Source organism: Xiphophorus maculatus, chromosome 17, assembly GCF_002775205.1.
Source record: "Xiphophorus maculatus strain JP 163 A chromosome 17, X_maculatus-5.0-male, whole genome shotgun sequence".
Lineage (NCBI taxonomy): Eukaryota > Metazoa > Chordata > Actinopteri > Cyprinodontiformes > Poeciliidae > Xiphophorus > Xiphophorus maculatus.
The window spans coordinates 10,665,496-10,687,949 of NC_036459.1; the positions used below are offsets into that span (position 1 = coordinate 10,665,496).

At 39.7% G+C, this 22,454-nt stretch overlaps 1 protein-coding gene across 4 annotated transcripts in view; it reads right to left on the minus strand.

The window, feature by feature from the left end:
• The window catches only part of dock4 (dedicator of cytokinesis 4), a 125,521-nt gene that overhangs the window by 83,532 nt on the left and 19,535 nt on the right, over nucleotides 1-22,454 (minus strand). For 3 of the 4 annotated variants that reach the window (XM_023349959.1, XM_023349961.1, XM_023349958.1), the window contains exons 2-6: nucleotides 8,640-8,723; nucleotides 3,446-3,486; nucleotides 2,235-2,290; nucleotides 2,059-2,155; nucleotides 601-749 (exon numbers count right to left, since the gene is read on the minus strand). In XM_023349959.1, the coding sequence (XP_023205727.1) occupies nucleotides 601-749; nucleotides 2,059-2,155; nucleotides 2,235-2,290; nucleotides 3,446-3,486; nucleotides 8,640-8,723 (427 nt within the window). The remainder of the gene's footprint in view (nucleotides 1-600; nucleotides 750-2,058; nucleotides 2,156-2,234; nucleotides 2,291-3,445; nucleotides 3,487-8,639; nucleotides 8,724-22,454) is intronic. The other variant, XM_023349960.1, reaches the window with a different exon arrangement.

Below are 22,454 nucleotides of genomic sequence, written 5' to 3' on the forward strand. Positions count from 1 at the left end.
TTGTGTACAATTTCTGCCTACGAAGCAGGAGAATCCTGCAGCTTTGACGAGATAAAGAGGGAGCCGAAAGCAGAAGCGTCTGAAGGTCAAGATGAACTCGGCGAGGCCAAGAAAACCTGACGAGACGCCGCTCGTGGGATTTCTGGGAAAAACAATTCAAAGATTTAGCTGAACTCGGCAGGAGTCTGACCTTCATGGAAAAGTCATCAGAAGAAAATCTCTTCTTTATTCTCGCAACAACAACCTCGGAAGAATAAATAAGTCCTGCGGAGTCCAGAGGAGGGGGGAGCAGAACGTACTTGCTCCAGGATCGTACAATATTGGTTCAACTGTTTCTCAAACGGGAAGAGGCTGGGTTGGCGACAGATTAGTCAGCTCACTGTAAAATCTACAAGAGGAGAAACGTTTCAGGCAAAGCCAAAGACTTTTTCTTGTGATACCTCCCAAACATTATGACTTTATATCACAACTACAGTTGCAACTTAAAACAACGCTGGTTTTGCCAAAATTCAAACAAACAAATGTCTTGCCAATACCTGATTTTGAACCCGTATTGCTTCTATGAGAGACGTACTTAAACATTGCCGGCCTGATACTCACTCGTTGCCCCAGTCCAGTCTCGCCGTGATGTGCTGCTTGACGTCCTTCATTCGGTCGTGAGTGAGGTGGCCGACCAGCACCTGCCTCCTCAGGTCCAAGATTTCATTCATCACGTGCCAGAGCCGATGGAACAAATCGCCCTCGTTCTTCTGCGGGAGGTGCAAGTGATGGAGAGGAAGGAGAACGAGGGGAAAGAAAGCTTTGAGAAGAGACACGGCCAAACGTGACGGAATATATAATCGCACATTTAGAGAGGAGCAGGTGGAATTAGATCCGGCTGATACCAGCCATCAAAATCCTCTGTTTGGAACAGAACGTGAAGGAATAGTTTTTCATTTAATCGCGTAGAACAATTATTAAATCACATCTTCATGATCATGCCTTTTCCAATATAATATTTTACATGGTTAGATCATAAATTCTCTCTAAATCGTGCCGAGATGAACAGAGAGCCACGACTAATTCTGGTGAATCTTCTATTTGTCGATTTGTTTGATTTTTGTCCTATTGAAAGGCCAGTGATGACACATTTTCAGTTTATGGGAGGGTCCGACAGATGTTTATTTAGGTTTTTACACACAATGGCAGTGTTCTCAGAGAAACATTCCCCCAGGGTCACAGATCTTCCATCTACTTTCAAATTTTTTTACTGACAAAAAGCTGAGTTATTCTCTCCTTTTCCAATGAAAAGAACAGAAAAGTCTTTGGGGTTTTTTTTGCTTCCTAACCAAGCTCTCTCTAAAAACGATCATGGATGTTTGATGACCCAAAATTAAAATTATTTTTCTCCAGTCACTTTGGGTGGTGGGGAACTTCCAACTTCTTCGTCACAGTTCCATGTTTAAAAATGAACACATTTCAGTCATGCATCTGAGTCGTACATACGCACAAGTAATGATGATAGCTAACAGACTAACAAATAATAGGCACTACATATTCTGATCAACCTCAAAAAGCCAAGTATTTTTCTTTGCAAAAAATACAAAAAAAGATTTTTAAATAATCTATTAAAAAGAAAATGTTTGAGATGCAACAGATTATCCATCAATAGAAGATTTGTGTTTTTAAAACTTTTTTAAAGAGTCTCCAGGGTGCCTAGGAAGGGAAGGACACTGCCTGAGTAGAAATATACAACTATGTAAGAATTGCCACCATGAAAATTTACCAAGTGACAAGCCACTCTTTAAAGTGTCACAATAATGAGGGGGAAAAAAGCTAAAAATGGATTTTAGCTAATAAGCTTCAGTGCCCTGCTGCTTTTTGTAGCTTTTTTTCCTCTTCGATCTCAAAGTATTCATCAGTTCAGTTCAATGAGCCCCCGAGATAGCTTAATGGGCCACAAACACAATCAATTCAGCAAATGAAAGGGTGTGGAAACGGCTTTAACTGTTTTCCAATCACCAAGTCCCGTATAAACTCACACTGGAACTGTGTCTAAATGCATGTAATCATCCCTACCACGTAGAGCTGCTTCCATATGGCGCCCCACTCTCTCAGGGTCGACGTCATCTCCGTGATGACAGAGTCTTCGACGGGCATCACGGTCTCAAATTGCCTGCAAACGTAGACGTTTGCGTGAGAACGAGTCGTCACTTTCACGAATGGAAACGGCAAACCAGAGAGACACGACTCACCCTTTGTTCTTCACTACGGCGTTCTTCAGGTGGATGTAACTGCATGGGAAGATTCCCTTTGGATAGAAGAAAGGCAGGTTAATTGAAATGCTCTTGTTGTCGTTTGCTTCTGGCACCATTAGCATGAGACTGTCCATGTGATAAACAACTTAGAGCCAAGTATATGTGTGGATAAAATTAAGTTTGTGGTATTCTACTTAGAGGAGGACGATAAAAACGGCTCGACAGAAGAAAGCTGCTGGTTTGCTGAAGATTAAAGTAGAAATCACGTTGATGAATGCAAGGGTAAATTCAGAAAACAAACAAACCCATAAGCTTTCATTACCGCTCTTCAGTGGTGCCGAGTGGAAATGCAGGCATTAACAGCATTGTTACAGTCTTAAAATGTACATTTTTCTTAAAGGTTTACAAGAAAAGCATGTACAGAATTGTATATTACCCAACTCATTCCACATTGTCTAAATGTTACATTTTTCTGTCTATCCAACCATTTTTTGTTTAAAATTCATTATAATCATTTATCTAAAAAATTTTTTTAGAATCCATCCATTGTCTAAAAATTCTTCCCATCTATTCACACAAAAATCTACATCTTTTCTGCTTTTCATCATAAGATACAAGTCTTAAAACAAATTTAAGTCAACACACGCTTAAATAAAGATAAGTCATTTGACAAATATCAGGTAGAATACAATTCTATGGTGTCTTTTAAAAGACATGTGCCTACTATAAATAGCTAAATGAGTAATATTAATCTCATTATATATTCAAAAACCGAGATTTCAGATTGCAATTTTCAAAACATGAAACAGTCAAAAGTAAAACTTCATGAGCCTCACAAGATGCTTTAAAACAGCAGCATATTTAACTTGTTCTTCTGTATAGTATTTACGTTCCTCTGCCATCTTCCTTTCATCTTTGGATGCAGACCATTTCTGATGGAGAGGCTTGTTTCTGCTTACTTTTTCCATCAAGCTCATATTTGCGCCACTGTTTTTCAGAACAGAACTGTAGCGTGACTCTTCAAACCTTCCTATGCGTCTCTTTGAGATGACCAATTATTGGAGTTCAGGAGAGACCATAATGCAACACTAACAGGGTTTGAAAGCAGGTGCAGCAGTCGGGTTTTGAATTCTTGTCTGAGGCAGACTTTCTAAAGTTTCATACAAGCAAGGAGATAAACACATTTCTTTAAAAAAAAGTTTGTTTACCTTGACATTAGGATTCTTTAGAATGAATCCTCTGTACCATCCTGTGGAGACAAAATACAGTTGGAATTCGCTAAATGGCCCTGGAGATTATATATACTTACAATCTTAGATAAAAGGGTTTTGTTCATCGCACAGAAAGTACTAGTGGTACTGTTATTGTGTTTAGCTTTATTTCTGGAAACAGCTGTTTGTGAGATCTACACCGTGTTCCAAATTATTATGCAAATTGGATTTAAGTGTCAGAAAGATTACAATTTTTGTTGTGCTATTAAATTTATAGATGGTATTGTGTGTCAGGGCTCTTTGAATCACTATAATTAATTTCAGAGAGCTGAGTTGATTAGTTTGTCTGCTGAGCTCAATTAAAAGAAATCTACTTAAAAAGGATGTTCCACATTATTAAGCAGGCCACAGGTTTCAAGCAATATGGGAAAGAGAAAGGATCTGTCTGCTGACGAAAATCATCAGATAGTGTAGTGCCGTATGACAAGATATGAAAACATTAGATATTTAACGAAAACTGAAGCGTTATCATACTGAGAAGAGATTTGTGGCTGATTCAGAACAAAGATGGGTTTGTACAGATAAAGGCAGCAAACAAGTATTTGAAGCTGCTGGTGCCTCTGGAACCTCAAGGTGGAGGATCCTCCAGAGGCTTGCGGTGCATGAACCTACTATTGGGCCCCTAACCAGAGCTCACAAGCAGAAACGGTCGCAGTGGGCCCAGCTGTACATGAAGATTCATTTTCAAACAGACTTGTTCACTGATGAAAAGTCTGTTGGATGGTCCAGATGGACGCAGTAGTGGATTGGTGGTGGACGGCCACCACATCCCAACATGACTGTGACGTCAACAAGGAGGTGGTGGAGTCATGCTTTGGGCCGAAATCATGCAGAGAGAATCATTGGTCGGCCCCTTCAGAGTCCATGAAGGTGTGAAAATGACCTCAGCAAAGTATATGGACTTTCTGACTGATCACTTTCTTTCATGGTTCAAAAGGAAGAGCCGTATCTTCCATAGCAAAAGCATCTTCATGCATGACAATGCACCATCTCAATCTGCAAGGAATACCACTGGCTGCAATGGGTATGAAAGGGGAGAAACTCATGGTGTGGTCACCATCTTCCTCTGACCTCTGACCTCAACCCTATTGAGAACCTTTGGGAGTTTCCTCAAGCAGAAGATCTGAGGGTGAAATGCAGTTCATATCAAAACAGCAGCTCTGGGAAGGTTTTCTGACATCCTGCAGAGAAATTCAAGCAGAAACTTTCCACAAACTCACAAGTTCAATGGATTCAAGAATTATGCAGGTGATGTCAAAGAAGGTCCTATGTTAACATGTAACTCGGTCTGTTAAGATGTTTTTGATTGAAATAGCTTTTAATTTTAGTACATGTGACCACTTAATGCTGCACATTCAAAGAATGACCGTTTGCAGTTCTTTATAATCCATAAAATGTTTAGAAAACCTGCTGTGCATAATTTGGAACAGTGCATTTTGAGTTTTTTATTTTTGAAAAAATACTGTTCTCATGGGGAGCTTTGTTCAGTAAAATTTGATTTATACTGTAATAGTTCATGACTTGAAAATTATACTGACCATCATTTGCATTGACCATTTAAGAAAATCTGAGAAAATATCACTTGCATAATAATTTGGAACACGGTGTAATGCTTTCATTTACTATGCGTTTAGCCTTTATTTTTAACTTCCAGTGGAAAGGACTCTTGGGTTAGTGTTTGTGTGCTGCACTTCTCTAGTTGGATAACTTTTGACCTATTAGCATTAACTGACCACTGGTATGGGATTTAATTGTACAACAAGTTTTATTGGATTTATATGTGATTGTGTTGATTGCATTAGTGAACTGGATCAAGTTTGACTGAACTGGACCCAATTGGATTCAACGTAATCGGACATTGATTAGACTTATATTGTAAAATGCCCAGTTATGACATTGAAGCTATATAAAAAAAGTTCTAAAAAAACATATAAGTACAGTATATAAACCACATATGAATTCAGAGCAGCACAGGTACAAAAAAAAAAACAAAAAATCTCAAGCCAAACAGAAACCCTGCAAATACCTATGACTCAAATAGGTCGATGTATTAACACGAAGAAGCAACAACCGGAAATTAAAAGAAAAAAACAGAAACTGTCTTCACACCATTACACGCTCCAAAATGGACCTGCACCAAACTAACTAACATGCAGTGCTCTTTGCAAATCCCAACCCAGACAGAAACAATCTAATGAATTTACATTTGTGTGCATCTGAGCTGATGCGCTTCACCCAAAACAGCCCATTTAAGCTCAGTCCACAGCCACCACACCACAGCCATTGTAAGTCGCTCCAGATAAGAGCATTAGCTGAACAGCTCAGATGGACTGTAAATGTATTAGATTATTCTAATCACTATTAGATTTCACCAGAGCAACGGCGACTTAGCACCTCTCATCTTTTTCAGGCAAATTCGGTCATGGTAACGCTGAATAATTTGTCTTGGTCTGCGCTGTGGAAACTTTGCTCAGTTTTTCCAGAGATGAGTCAGTGCAGAACGTGCCTAGCTGTGGTGGCTTGATGCAAAGCTCTGTGGCAGTAAGGTGAAAAGTAGACAGCAAGGTGTGAAATATTTAAATGCAAGAAGAAGCAAAAGTGACCAGCTTTTACTGATTCAGTGGTGTGAAATACGACTTTGTTCAAATCGGGTAGCATGACTTTAAAAGAAAATAATTAATGTCTTAAAGGGACAGTTCAGGTTATCCGTCCCTGAACAGTTCAGGGACCGTTCAGGAGAGTGACACCAATAAGTAGTTTAGTTTAAGAGGTGCAAACACAGAATCAAATTTTGATTTTCTAGAAAAAGACAATTTCAAAAACAATATTAGAAGCAAGTAGTTGCAACACACTTGCTAAAAACTGCAACAACAGATTGTGATTAACCCAGATTTTCCAAACTTCTTTCATTCTCCACATCATTATCCGAGCTACTACCTAGCAGTTTTGGCATCTCAAGGACTAAAAAATACACATCAGGTGTGAGCATCCATATACATACACACCCTACAAGAGACAGTGACTTGAGTGTTTACTTGTTTTTTAGGTAACTAGGAATTCTCAGAATTTTCTATTATATTCCTTACACAGGAAAATCATTGCTGGTGTCTTCTACTGCCAGTTTTTTTTTTTAAAGTAAATTATAATTAGCTTCTTCATAAATAGTTAGCCAGAACAAACAAGAACAGAGAAAAGGTTAATAAAAGAAACTGCTCACATAAAACTTGAGATGTTTTCAAATTAATAAAGTTCGCTTTGTTCTCTGACAAGCCTGCAGGATCAACGTATATTATAATGGGCTTTGCTTTCAAATACCTGAATTATCCCTTTAAGGGTGGCTCAGCAGGTTTTATTGACATGTCAGACAGACACAAAACTAGTTGGGGTTTTTTACTGTTTACAAAGGTTAATGAATTCACTGACCACAAGAAGCTACTAAAGAAAGCAGAACGGAAGAGGCAAATCAAAAATCAATAGCTGAGGTGGTACATTATCAAACTGAAGCAAGCAGCCAGTAAAGACACTCCGGTAGCGTGTGTGTTTAGAAGTGTCAATAGCATCAACATGAGGCAGAGCCATTAGTCCGTCTCCTCTGCTGTCACCAGTCCCCTCCTGTCTCTTTGCTGCTGGCAGGATTTTGATTTAGTTCCTCCCTTCTGGGCCGAGCATTCAGCTGGCTCTGCTATTGTCTACTTCCTCTGGGTCCCATACCACAATATCACATCCCTCTGACTGGCAAGATGCATGACTGCCTGTCTGTTTGGCTGTGCGCATGGTTTTTTTTTCTTCTTTTTTTCCTTTTTTGTTTTTTGATCTCCAAAAAGGAAGTGAAAGATGAGCTCCGGAAGAGACCGAAGTGACTGAAGGTTTGTGCACGGCCGGTTATTTGTGGCAAAAGCGTGCCTAAAGAGCGCTCGCCCTGCAGCGAAGCGATTTCGGATTGTTCGGAAACTCGCAAAACGTCACAGGGGTCGGGCAGAAAGTAAAGCTCGCAGTAGAGGAGAACCATCGACAACAGGAGGGTTTAGAAGAGAAGTGGCGAAAAGAGAAAAACAGATGCAGGATGCTGGGGGGAAAAAAGAAGAAGAAAAAAAAAAGACTGTGCTAGAGGAAATGAAGCCAGTCTAAATCTCTGCAGGCGTTCGTCGTGCAGGAGACGCTGCTCACTTTTTCTTCTTCTTCGCAGATATTGTATCTTATTATTTCTCTGCAAAAGAATCTAGAACTTTTTTATCGTTTTGTCATCAGCTTTTAAGTTTCCCTGCTTACCATAAAAAAGCAAGCACGATGCTGCCTCCACTATAAACTTTAATTACCATTTAGTTGGCATCTGAAAGCCATTAGTTGATCTGAATTTAATTTGAGGTAATCAATAAATGAACACCTCAATTTTCAAGTTTTATTATTGAAAACTTTTAAACAAGCTGTCATTTTCCTTTCGCTTTACAATTATCTGCTACTTCTCATAAAAGTCCAGTGAAGTGCATTAAAGTTTGTGGTTGTAACGGGAAGGTTGAGATGTGAAAGTAGATGTAAAGTCTTGCTAAGCCAGGCGGCTGGGCGCTACGGCAACCATTCATCCAGCGGCCAGTCGTGTGTTTGAGTTAAGAAATGTTTAAAGTTGACAGGAAATTTGAAAATATCACTTGACAATCATGTGTTATTGGAAGATTAATATCTGAACACCAACTATAAAGTCTTAAAAAATGCAAACATAAAAAAAAAAAAAAAACTTAAATAAGCAATGCTTAGCCTGGAGGGGCACAAGTAAAGCCTGGTTGCCCGCCAGGCTTAAAATTACACTGGGGAAAACACTGTCAGTGTCAAAAATAGTTCAATTTCTAGATCTCTACTTTATAAATCCTAACTGGAAATGTGTGCACTCTTTCTATATATTTAGCCGCATTATTTGTGGGAGCTTTAACATGGAAATCACCTAGAGAGGTTCCATCACATCCTTAACATATTTTGCCAATGAGAAGCAGAAGTGATCTGGCGTGTTTTTACTGCTCCGCTCAAGTGGAAGCAAAATGGTTTCATTACATCTAGTGTTGCGTTTCACTTCATTTCTTCTTTCCTTTCTTTCATTCTGAGAAAACGAGCTCTTTGTGTGTCGCCGTGTGCAGCGTACCTTCACATTTCTCCAGGATCTGCACCGTGTCTCCGATTTCCAGCGGGAGGCCGTGCTGGACGGTCCCTCGGAAGCTGGCCAGCACTGGAAAACAAGGATTCAAAACACAGACATGAGCCGATTTTCATTTCGTGGTTGGAAAAGCAAAGCTGAAAAAGAAAAAAAAAACAACAACCAAGAAAGGCCAAATGAGGACTAAATGTGTAAACCAGGAGGCGTAAAGGGTAAGACACAATCAAAATCCTAATTTGCTTTTTTTGAACAAGGCTGTTTTTGATACAGACACAAAATAATAATTCAATCTGCTGCCAAGTATTAAAATAAAAACAATTCCTTAGCAAAGGATTTTTCCAAGGCTACAAATGTAACTTGAAAAGACAGGCTGGTTGCTAGTATCAAGGTATAAAAAGGATTTAAAAAGCTATGGTCTCAAAACTGAGAAAACGTTCCATCATACTGGTTATTTGCACTAAAATCCTTTCAACGAAAAACCAAAGGAAACGTGAACAGACCAGTTTTCTCATTCTATTTGAGGTTGCTCTTTAAAAGGCAGAGAAAAAGGCGTAATTATTCAGTAATGTTTTATTTAAAAGCCCAAATGATAGATGTTTTTAAGAAGACTATTCAATAATAGTCTTCTTAAATAAAAAAGTTTTGGAACAATACTTAAAAGCATTAATTTTTAACTTTTCTTCAACTCCAGTGGCCTTTATTTGAGAGTGACAGGAAAATTGGTTGTAAGAGCAGGGGAAGACATGCGGCAAAGGTCGCCGGGTCAGGACTCGAACTTGTGACGGCCACGTCGCGGACTAAGGCTTTACCACTGTGCCACCACAGCGATCCCAAATTTATGCACCAACGGCAAGTGAAAAATGAATGTACAAAAATATGCAGCAGAGGACGATGAGTGGACAGGACCTCGGCCCTCATACAAACCCATCAGCACATTAACTTGACTCCACGCAAGCAGCAAATTCACACAAGTGCCCCATTCAAAGGGCAATGTACGCTGGCACACATGGATACACAGGAAGCCATTCACACCTGGACACACACATGCAGCAGAAGTGCGATCCGAGTTAGAAATGCACAAGAGTTCCCACTATGCGGCAGGGGGATCCTGCCTCAGCTCAAAAGATAAAGAGAATTTCACGTCGTCTTCATGCTGCGCTGAAACGTCGTACTGGAACGCCGCATGATGGGAGAGTCAGTGAATCCTTCATTAGATGGAATTGTTTAAAAATGTATATTATATTTGCTGTAGGAATTTTTCAGTAAGTTAGTATTTACTGAAAATTTATTGAGTGAGTATGGATTACAGCTTATGAAAACCTAAAATTCATTTTCAGAAACTTTTTAAAGCTTTGAATATTACACAAGAACAACATAAACAAAACATTTTCACTGGAGTGTTGTCTAGTTCAAAAATCTGTCTGTGGGTGAACTGCATAAACACATGGGAAGCTATTTAACACTCTTCAAGTTGTGGTCATCTCGGTTACTTGTGCACCTTTTTCTTTCTGAACTTTGTACTTTCTCTCAACTTTCTATTAAAGTGTTAGCATACAGTGCTCTGGGAACAGCAAACATGTGTAGCAATGATTATTTGTAGCTAAGAAGGGTGTCACTGACCGACTGCTGCACCAAAATATCCATCTTCTCTGCGACTGTGTGGTGGTAAACGTAACATTTTTGCATTAAAATTTGATTTTCCACTGCTATTATAGTTTAAGAAACTGAATTTAGAGATTGCTTTGGCTGTAACCCACAAGCATAAAAAAGAACAGAAATATAGTCTTGAAATAATTCCCCACATGTGTAGCAAATGTATATATAACACAAAAAAAGTCTTTTGGACGCTGAATCCAAAAATGGCATCCATTTCTCTCAACCAAGTCAGGTTTTTATTCTAATTTGATGTAGAGAAATCTGATCTTCTGACTAAATTGATGACGTTTTTGTGACGTCATCAGTTTGTTTCTGTTAATATTTTTCATCCAAAAAAGGAGAAAAACAATTCTAACAGAGTGTATTAAATAAATATTACAACCTTGGATTTCTGTAAATCGAATAGTAAAGACTGATGAGGGTAAGTACATGTAAATTGAACATTACGTCTTGATTGGGCAAAATTCTCCGTCTCTTTTCTGTCCTGATGGAATCTCTCCTCCTGCTCATCACTCATTGATCCCAGATTCTCAGGAAACCCATCCAGATGTGATAACATGCATTTTGATGCTCATCTTACATCCATAGTTCAGAAAGTTGGCCTGATTGAGCAAAGCCAATGTGATTTTTGGATCCAACACATCAAAATTACCCTAAACAGTAGAAAAACCCCAGACAATTTTTTGGTTGTTGACCAGTGTAATTGTAGTTAAATTTTTTGAGTTGACTTACTGAAATTAAGATTTTAACCACATTCTAATTCAGTGGGTTACTCCTGCACATTTCAGGACAACAGCCACACGCTTCTCCCGGCTGTAATCCATAAATGTCTCTGCGTCTTTTGCAGCCAATGCTGAAGCATCACCAGCTCCTTGTTATCCCCGGATTTGCAGAAACAATCTCTAAAAATGGGTTTGCGCACATCTGACTTTGTAATCCGCTCCAAGACAAACGCACACATCCAAGGAAACAAGCCTGTTTTGTTTTTGTTGTAATTTATTCAAAGCCCCGTCACTCACACATTTACATAAGGACAAGTTACGGGAAAACACATTTGCGTCTGCCCGACGCAAGAGTCCTCCGAGTTGCTCCCTCAGCCTCAACAGGCTCAATTATTCAGTTTTGACTCTCTAATTCTTTTTTTTTTTCCTGCTGTGAAATGAAAGCTTAGCTCTTCTCAATCCGCAAGCCAGCTGCTATCTGTCTGTTATTCCCCAGCTGCCTGTCATCAGTCCAACTGTCTTTTAGTTAACTAGGCTGACTGACCACCAAATTGTGGATCCAGAACAGTGAGAAGGTGTTTGATCGCAAGGGAGCTTTTTTTAAAAAATCTTCTTCCCTTTTTTTTTTTTGCTCAGTTTGTGCAGAATGATGCCAGAGCACAAACACAAACCATGAGATGGATACCATTCATGGCTGTCTGCAGAGTTGGGGAAAAACAGCAGAGCAATGGAAAACTAACCAAACAGAAGTTTATGTGATCACAGAAATATCACATCACAGTGGTGGGGATCACTGAGGCATGAGTGCAGCAAAGCAAACCAAAACAGACCTGCTAACACTAAAAAAAATGCAACACGGACGTGTAAAAATCGCGTCCGTTGAACTGACTGGAATGCTGTCGCTTTCCAGATGGCTCACAATGACCGGCGCCGCGGTTGCCGCAAGGATAACCGTTATCTGCCCTGACACACAACAACACGCGCTCTGATGCTATCCGACGCTGGTCCAGTGGGCAGTGGTGACGGCAGGGCTATTCTTGACCAGACCGTCCGAGAGCTAAACATTGTGGGAAGTCATCAGCAGCCTGGAAGAGCCATGTGCTCATGAATAAGCAAAACAATTGGAGAGCGTGATCCTGTCAAGTTTGGCTACAAAGGGAAAAGGTCACGAATGAGAAGCAAGGGAATAGGAATACTGGATATACGATCTGTGATAGAGTCTCTGGTGAGGAGCTCGGTGGCTTGATGCTAATGTGGCGTGTCAATGGGTCCTTTCACGTACATGCGACGAAGCACTTATCACCTTCATAACTGCTGAGGTCAGTGCTTTGAAAATCTGAGTTCCTATAAAAATGACAATCCAGAAATTACTCTGAAATTGAAGACAGCATCTTTAAACACCAGCAAGAAAATAATAAAAAGGCAATATTTAAATTTCATGACTGAATTAACGTATGGCACTCAACCCATTTTGATTGGTTGTTGGTCTCCATGAAGCTCCAGCTCCTAATGAAAGCGGTTCTTTGCTCCATGACAGAGTGACAGAGAACGCAAAACGCTGTGCTCAGTCGTCCAGAGTCAGTTTGGCAAATTATGCCATGTTATGTAAAGTGTTTTTAAGTGAAAACTTAATCCATTAATGTTCAGAATCAATTTCAATGTGCATATGTTGCACTGATGTTGTAAGCTTATTGCTAACCATAGCTCCAAATTTATTTAGAAGATGCGAGAAGAAGTTTAAAGACTAAGGCTAAAGATTGTATTACTTTATTTCTCTCATGCTAATATTTATTTACATTGAGAGAAGCAGCATTCAGGTTCTAAGCACCTCAAATCTGGAACAAATTTCCAGAAAACTGCAAAACAGCTGAAACACTGAGATCCTTTAAATAAAAAACTAAAACAGAAACTGCTTAGAGTTGCTTTTGAACCGTAATAAATGGAACATTGACCAACATATTTGATGCATATTGATGATTTTAACGATGGCACTTACATGCAATGTCTGCTACTGATTTTCTCAAGTGTTGACTCTATGATGCATTTGTGATGTTTTTACATTTCCATGATGTAAAGCACTTCGAACTGCCTTTTTGTTGAAATGTGCTATACAAATAAACTTGATAGATTGACATGCTTGAGTGGCTCTAAGCTGACTTTTTAAATCAGCTGTGATTAACATCTTAATGCATTTTCAAACATATTATTACAAATCACTGCCAGCAGACTTTTGTTGCAAAATCTTGCTACAGATCATAAATAAAACTTAAGACTTGGAGTGTGATGGGGCCATGCTAACAAATACATGCAATTTGAAGCAAACCACTGCTTGTTTTCTAATATTACTCAGAAGCTTTTTCCACAAGTACTTTGAGATTCAGCCAAAATACTGGTGCAAAAAAAAAAGAAAAGGCTAGGAAATAACAGCTAAGCGGCGTGTAATTATTTCATAATCTATTAGCAAAGATCACTCGGACTAATCCAGGAAGAGAAATCATTATCTACAGCCTTGACACACACATCAGAAGAGCACAGCTGCATTGATTTGAAGCAATCTTTCCTTTAACTCCCTGACTGTGGCACGTGTGACTGTGAGGTCAGAGGCTACATTTCGACCACTTTAAAGCTTGCAGTAATCTGTCAGGATTATACATGGAGATCTGTTTGCCATTTCCCATTTGTGTTCTGATGACTAAGTTGAGATCCCTTCAGAAGGCCCCACTGCTCCGGATTAGGTCTGCGTGTGTTTTAGGCTGCCACTCGGAGCCGAGGCCCGTCAAACCATGTTACGTCCGGTTTGCCCGTCACCTCATCTAAGCTGCTTAAAAGACGCAGTGCCACAAGCCCCGGGCGGGAAGGAACACCAGAGCTTTCCTTGAACATTTGAAGACAGACCAAACTTCGCACGAGTCAGCCGTTCAAAGCGTTAAGTTTTTGTGCTTTACAACTGGAGTGAAGGGAGAAAAAAAAAAAAAAAGTATGAATTTGCTGATTTGAGAGTCTACAGCTTTTACTCGAGTTACATAATAAATTAAATCACATGGAAAATTTCACACTACACACGCCTCAGTTTTCTTTTTAACCTAATAAGCCTAACCCTTTACTCTCTATGACTGATCCCACAATGATCCACATGCATAATCCACTCCCACGTGTTAATTATACACCATTTATGCCATTAATATGCTAATTTGACAACAACGAAACCGGTGCGACTCCAGTGGCCTTTGTTGGTGCCAAATGCAGAGACCATGAATATTTAATAGGTGTGTGAGAATGCATGTGTGAATTGTGAATTACACATATGAAAGGACCTTAGTAGACACAAAAACGGGTTAATAAATTGATTAAAAAGTGAAGAAAAGGCCTGATCTAAACGAGGAATGGTCTAACCTTGTCAAGTTTCTTGTTAAATTACAAGATGAATATGTCAACAGTTATCCAGTTTGCAGAAATGACAGCAAATATCAAGTCTAATAATGAAGAATTTTAGAAATCTTTAAAAAAAAAATCCATAGTAACATGAGGTAAATCTTAAAGTTTACTGTACATGTGGCAAACTTTGAGTGTGAAGCAGCCTCAGTCATAATGAGCTGCTATAGCAAAGCTTTGGAGAATCTTAGCCCACCAAGTCAGAAAGAAGACTAGTCACCATTTTGAGATGCGACTGCGCTAAATATTTTATTGTTTGCTTCATACACTATGTCATATTTACCTTTTTTAATGTAATGCTGTCCATGTTTCCTATTATGATCTGGAAAAAAGTCTCAGCTTTACTCTTCAGGGTAGTTGTCCGAAAACGTAACCGTATCTCGAGGTGAGGGAAACGGAGATGGAGTACCGACTTTGTAGAGATACAACTCAATGTCAGAATAACAAACATATTTTTTCCTGATCAAAATGGTTCCATTCTGGTGCTGTCAGCTGGCAGATCAATGTGAGTTTCTTCTAAATTTTTTGTTGGATTTTTAGAAAGTCAAATTAGGCCATAAACACAATTCCTTTTGGCATCAGAAACCTTAAAGTCCTTGATGGATTTTCGGTTTTAAATGCTTTCCTTTAATGATTATTATTAGTAAGCAGTTCACAAGTGTAGCGCTTTTGCTGGTGGTCCTTTTTGTGAAAAGATATTAGATCATGATAAATACATTTCATTCAGCTGACTACACTTTTAACTGATTTTATTCCTATAGTCCTTAAGAAGAAGAAGAATTACTTTATTCATCCCAGCAGGGAAATTATTTCGCAGTTACAGCAAGAATTTTTTATACACAGATTAACACACACACACACGACAGGAGCTGCGTCTGCAGGCAGCCAGCTGAGCCGGCGCCATTTTTGAAGGAGGACATGAGGCAAAGGTCGTCGGGACCGGGAGTTGAACCCGCAAAGTCCGCGGGTCTAAGGCCTCCACATGTGGGGCGTGCTAAACCCTTGCGCCACCACAGCACGCCCTGAAGTGTCAATTTTATAGTTGGTTTGGAGTAACTTTTAAATCCTGACAAATTTATAGACATCTTGATTCTTTGTTCAGCAATCAATGTTTGATTGTGTTTGAGGATAAACTTAAACAGCGTTGTACCTCTTTGGTCCCTCATATTCTGCTCCATCACCCATCTGGTACACTGATTAAAAACATAATCACAGCAGAAACCTCCTATGCCTAAACCAAAAGTGCTTTTTTTATTATTCCAGCAATGCGACTGAAACATTCCTACTCAGACCAAAGCTAGCTCAGTTATGTTTTGTTGACGCCAAGTTCGCGCAGAGCGAGCTCCAGCTCAGAGGCTTCAGGCATCCCACGTTTCTATGTGGTAGAGGAAAAAGCAGTTGCTTAATGTCCTGCATGTGTTCACAGCCAGAGATTTCTAAAGATGGAAAAAAATCCAAAACACAGAGAAGCTCCGTCAACGCGGGCCTGACAGCTGAAGAGGTATACCCGACAGCTTCGGTGTGAGCGAGGAAAAGATCAGGCAAACGTGTGTGAACTCGTGTCAGCAAAAACACACGGATTCCTCTGGTCGAGCCTTCGACTGACGGGAAGTGAAATCACGCATTTCAAGAGGGGAACGACCTGCCGAGGTCAGCAGGATCAAAAAGAGTGAGTGCGCCGCCGCTTAAAAGCAGCAAAGGCCTCCCGACTCAAACCGGTGCTCGAGTTGGCAGACGGTCACGCACAAACCGACAAATAAAGAAAAGATAAAAAAACACACACACACCCCTAGACAGACGCAGAGGTCTGATAGGCAGCTCGGACAAAAACCAGGGCAGGCGGAATCACCGAGGAGGAACGGCTTTCATTTAGCCCTCTCCATTGCCGGCCGCCAGCTTCCTCTTTCTGCCATTGTGTGCCAGCAGATAGCAACCCAGCCACTGTCACAAAAACTGCTCCCTGACAACAATAAACCTTTAGCTTAAATCGCGCCGCAGGAGCGGGCGGCTTTCATAGCCGGGCCGTGTGGGGAATGTTATTACTCCTGTTGGAATGACTGCATGACTGAAAGTGCGGCTCAGGGCTTGGCGACATGACAGCACAGCCTCTGTAACAAACAGAAAATCTGTTGCATTAAATGCCACTAGAAGCATTTTGCACCAGCATGTAGAAACAAAGTAGTCCATATTTTTTATATATATATATATATATATTGTCACAATGAAACTGTATACGTCAATGTATTTTATATTTAAAAAAGCTGAAAATTTCAACATGTATCAATATGTAAATGAGTAGCATCCCCCTGAAAGTTACATCTTAAAGCCTTCAACAAGTTTCTGCCAGGAGAGCCCGTTGTTTGGCTCCGCCCATCTTCAACTCTAACCAGCTCTCAGAAACCTGCAGAAAAGAAGCTGCTTCACAGCACGATGCTGCCACCGCGTTTCACAGTAGCACCGGTGTGGTTTGGGGTGTCTTGTTAACTTTCCCAACAAGTTCCATTTCTTTTTATCTGACCACAGCACCCTCTTCCCGTGTGCACGGTTTGGCTTGTATCAGACTGAAATTACGATTCCTTGTAGCTTTTCGTCTTGAAATATTTCTATATTTGCTCTCTCAAGAGTTGTCATGTTAAACAGATTCTCCCATCTCTGGTGTTGCTCTCCAACTTCCTTTGGAGTTAACACAACCCTGCTGCCATTCTTTCAAAGCAGTACTCTTGTTAACTTGCTACTCATTTTACTGGACAGACACTTTTTCCATTGAAACGTGATGATTTTCAAAGCTTGCAGTTTTGTTTTCTAACAACTGACACAAAGGTGTTTCTGAAAGTAATTGTACGCAAATGCTCTATTGAGGAGCATTGTAGCAATCTCTCTAAAACATGAAATGTGAAAGAGTCAAAGGTTTATGAACTCTGGCTGCTTTCTTATCTTAAAAATCCTGCTAAAGTGTTTGGTCAGATTTTATACAAACTAAAATAAAGGCAAACCCCCCTCCCAAAAAAAAGAAAACAGCGTTAGTTGGTGTCATCACCTACTAAAAGAGTGACAGATTTGAACAAATCGTCAGGTACACAGAAACAAAGGACCAGTGCAGGCTGTCCCACTGGCCAGCTTAGGCACAAAATATCATAAATGACAGGGATTGGACGGGAATATAGGTCAGAGCACTAAAACCTCACCTCATTCCCTGGTATTAATCTGTCTGAGGTTGTTGTGTGCAGATGCGCACACGTGTGTGAGGCTTTTAAGCTAGGTGAGAGCACACATTAGATAACTCACGGATGCCAAAGGTGAGATGAGATAATTATGATAATCTTCTCAGGAGGGCTTACCTCCCCTGAATAAATGGGCAATCCTATCCTTTTTACAAGTTGTCGTTGGGTAGTAATAATTAGTTTTAATTAGTATGCTGCAAAAATAGTAAGGTAAATTCTTCCAATTTTCTAAAATAAAATCATAAAAAAGAAAAACTATGAAACCTCACAAATAGCCAGCAAGTCCATCAGAAGTCCCTGCTGCGTCAGGTTGGATGGGAGTCAAACCAGGTCAGATTTCACCTGAACTCAACCTGAAGTAAGAGAAGCAAAAAATGTCTACCTCTCTTTGAGGAAACTGCAGCAAAATGTTTGTTGCTGGACTCCTGCTCTGTGATTTACCTCAATAAACATTCTCTTTATGGAGATTATTGCAACATTTTATCATTTCCAACCCACTCGGACACACACTATGTCGCAAGCTGTTGCACAACTTACAGTAGAATAGATAAATCAGAAAAAAAAAGAATTCTGTTGGGCTATTTTTGTTATAATTTGTACATCACCATTGCTTTGGAAAATAAAAACTGGCAACATCAGAAATGCTTAACTTTATGCTTGAGAACAGCGATGAGCTAATTGTGGCAACTTATAGCAGAGGTAACATGAAAAACAGCTGTCAAGCAAAAATACTAAATGAGTATAAAGATGTTAAAAAGTATCTACAAAATTAATGCTTTGTAGAGAGGTTGTTTTGCTGATGGGACCATGCACAATACTGTGTGTATTGGCACATTAGTGTTGGTTTTGTTTTGTTCTTTTTACAGACAGGGTAAAGATTTCCTGTGAGGTATATTTACAATCTTAGGAAAATGTCCCAAATCAGCCACAGAAATCACATTGGTGCACCGCTAATAAGACGGGAACAATGTGAGGAAGTCTAACCAGTATTAATGATTTATGCCGCCCAAACTCGTTGAACACAACAGGCATTCTTTTTTATTATCCTCTACTCCTTCACGCTGTTGAAGGAGTAGAGGCAGATAAGCTCAAGCAACCTTATGGAGAAAAAGCAAAGAAATGCAAATATATGCAGGGAGTAGCAGGTAATTTAAGCTTGTTAGTGCGGCTGATGGGAAACTGCTCAAACCACGAGATTTAGGAAACGAGGATGCTGCCGAGAACGGTTGATGGGGTCATGAGTGGGCCACAGATGGATAATAGAGAGCCTGCCAGCAGATGTGAGCGTGAGGCGGCCTGAGAAACATCTGCCTCTCCTCCCTCAGGTGCGACCGTTAAAACTGGGAGTGTCACACGAAACTGCATCAGTCTGTAACTTTCTGAATGTGCTGCACCCTCCACTTCCTTCCTTTGCTATCATCTACCTCCGAAGCATTCCCTCCCCACTCTCTTTCGAGGGAGGAGGCGGTGTGGCTGACCTCCATCTGCATTTCAGGCACTCTTGAATCCAATTATGACAAATTATGTAGTTTTGTTGCGACAGAAACAGAATGTGCACACAGAAACTTGAAACTAGCCAGAAGAAAAAAAGAAAAAAGCATGCAGCCTTTAACAATACACATCACAGTCTGTGGCTTTCATGGACGTCTTTAAACTTTCAGGCGCATTCTTAGTCAAAGCCGATGAATATGGCCCATTTGATTCCGTGCTTTGTTTCAGCAGCAGAATAAAATGGGCCTTGAAGTCACATTATGCTGACGTACTGGTACAAGCAAACGACCATGAAGGACGAGGAGGCAGAAAAAAAACACAATAACGCACTTGATTTTTTTAATCCCATTGTGTTCCAGCAGTCCAAATAGTAGTTGAAATCCACGTTCATCAGGATGATAAGAAAGTGATGAAACAAACTTCTTTTCTTGTTTAATTTACCATTCGTGTTGCACAAGAAAATATGAAGCAATAGCATTAATTACGGGAAAGTAAGCACTTTCTGAAGAGGGTAAATCAAATATACTTGATTTAGAGCAAGACAATGTATGGTGAATCCATATGTAAGAAGATTCTGCAAGCTGGAGTCTAACAATGTTAAAGTCGCACAGTATTCTGCGCCTGTCAAGAGGCACAGAATAAAAGATGGCCTATGTCCACAATCACTAGTGAGATGTGTGCTGAGATACGAAGGTGGCTCTTTAGGTTTGACAACCTGCAACGATACTGGAGACTCTTACTTTGACATAAGACAGAAAGCAGCTCCTGAGGCTGGGTTTTGAGAATGAGATCGTGCTTTATCAATATTTTAAGCAGGAAATAAAATAAAAAAAGTCAAATTGCCATGTCCAGGTCAGGTGTGATTTGTCAGGGTATTTTATTTTTCACTTTATTACTAAGTTTTATTTGTAATGCACTTTATACTTCAATGTCAAAGTGCTACAAGACAAATGAACTTGAGATTCTAAAATTCTGTTAAGACTGAAAAAGAAAAAAACTGGAAACAACTTTATTTAGAGCAAACAGGAAGCTAGCTTTAGCTTTGCTAGCAAGCTAACTGCAAGCTATTTGTGGTTTTCTCCGTTTGCTGCTTTTATTCTACTGAGTACCAACAATACAACCAGGTGAATGGTTTAAAAGATTTGGTAGTTTCTTGTACTCTTCCTTCCTGCCCAACCTAATGCAATCTCTTTTTGTAGTTGGACTTTATCACACACAGCAGAGCAGCACAAGAACTACTTCATTTCTTACTTCAAAATAACAGTTTCCAGAAAACATTCAGGTAATCAAACCTAATGTACACGGGTTCTTATTTGGGAAAGCTAAATATATAATAGTCGCACTTGATTGAACAAGTCAAGAGACACTTCAATAGAAAAAAAAAGATGGAGCCGTTTTAGATGTAGTGTCTTACAGAGCTGAAATACACCCTTGTTTTATTAAAGTTATGCTCCAGCAACCCAAATAAATATTTTGTGTCCAAACCTACAACAATCTACAATTAGTTTCTGAATACACTAAGACAATGTGAGATGCTAAAAAAACAACAACTCTAATTTGCCTTTGGTTTTCATTAAATATTTCTAAAATTAACTCAACTGAATTTAATGGAACAAAAGTCGGGTAGACCTTGAGAATGATAAAGTGGTAAAACAAAACCCAATCACAAACAGCATTTCTCGCATTATTAAGTTCCCTTAGGGGGGCAAGAAAAGAATAATGTAGATGTAGCATTTATAAAAAGGAAAAAAGGCACGGCCTCAAGATGAAAGTCAATTAATCTGGGTTTATGAGGGAAACTGGTGCAAGCAATGTTGACCGGAGGTTCTTAAACTTTGAACAAATTGAGTAAGAAATTGAACTTCTTTGTTGATCTGAAGGTCTTAAAATAAAATTGTGCCAAAAGATAGGATTAATTTAGGTTAAACAGTTTGCAGCTTCAAAGTAGTGTTACCTTAAACTTTGGTTACACAATTCAAATATCTGTAATTTTAATCAAAAGTTTTACATTCAAAGCCAAAAATCTTATTTCATGAACTAAGTCTGTAGTTCAGTTTGTTGCTCTCTAAACCAAAGACAATATATGGCAATTCTAATATATTTTGAGAAAGGATAACCAAAAGATGTTTTGCTTTTTGAGCCCTTCTACCTCTTTCTCCTCTTGCTCTTTGACAAAAAAAAAAAAGCAATAGGAGCATTGTCAGACTGAAGTCAAGCTGTCGACACATGCTCAATACAAAGACAGTATGCTGATTCTGATTTTATCCTGTGCCTGTCAAGAGGGGGACATCGCCTATGTCCACAATCACTTCTGAGATTTGTGCTGAGCAGGGAGGCGGAAAGAGAGAGCGAGAAGGAAAGGGTGTATTAAGGCTGCAAAAAGACACGGGTGGCAAATAAAGCGAGAGAACGGGAGGAAGAGAGGGGTTGAAAGCCAGTAACTGAAAAACAGAAGCACAGCAGATCAAAGCAAAGGGAGGAAGGCAGAAGAAATAAGTAGCTGTCAGGTTTTTGTGTCTCTCTCGCTGCACTTTGTGTGCCTCCTGTGCAGTGAGTCAGCCTGAGAAGAGAGGAGATAGTCCCTGCCAGTCATACAGAATGTTCATGCTGACCGTGGGGCCAGCGGGGAAGAGATGAGGGATAAAGCAAGTCCAAGTCAATCATGGAGAAGCAGCAGAAGGAGACGGGGTCAAAAGGATGGAGATAATTAGGGTTAAATTTTGAGAAGAACATCTGATTTTAACCTTTCTAAAGTGGATAGAGTCACTAGAGGAGAAATAGAAAAGATACAACAATTTGACTTTTGAACTTGAAGTTAATATATCACCAATCATACTTTAAACTTCGCACAGGCTGATATTTCATACACCAGTTCAGAGATAGGCTGAGAAAACCTGAAGCCCACCAGCAAAAAGGCATCATACAAGATTATGGAAAACAGCTCGACAGGTATGGTGCCTGTTATTGTGCCTCATACCTCTTGTTTCCCACATTCTGACACATTACTACCACATACTAGGATTTCATTTGAGGGATCAACACTAGGTGGTGTATAACTATGAAGTGGATGGAAAAGGAAACATGGCTTTCAAAGATAACAAATGGACACCTGAAAACTGTGGCATGTTTGCTCTTAGCCTCACCGAGTCAATACTTTGTAGGAACATCACCCCAGGAAAACATGCACTTCTAAAACTCATGCTGAACATTTCAATAGTCATTAACTCCAACTTCTTTTTTTCTTTGCTTTACTTTAAAAGAAAATACATATACTATGCCAA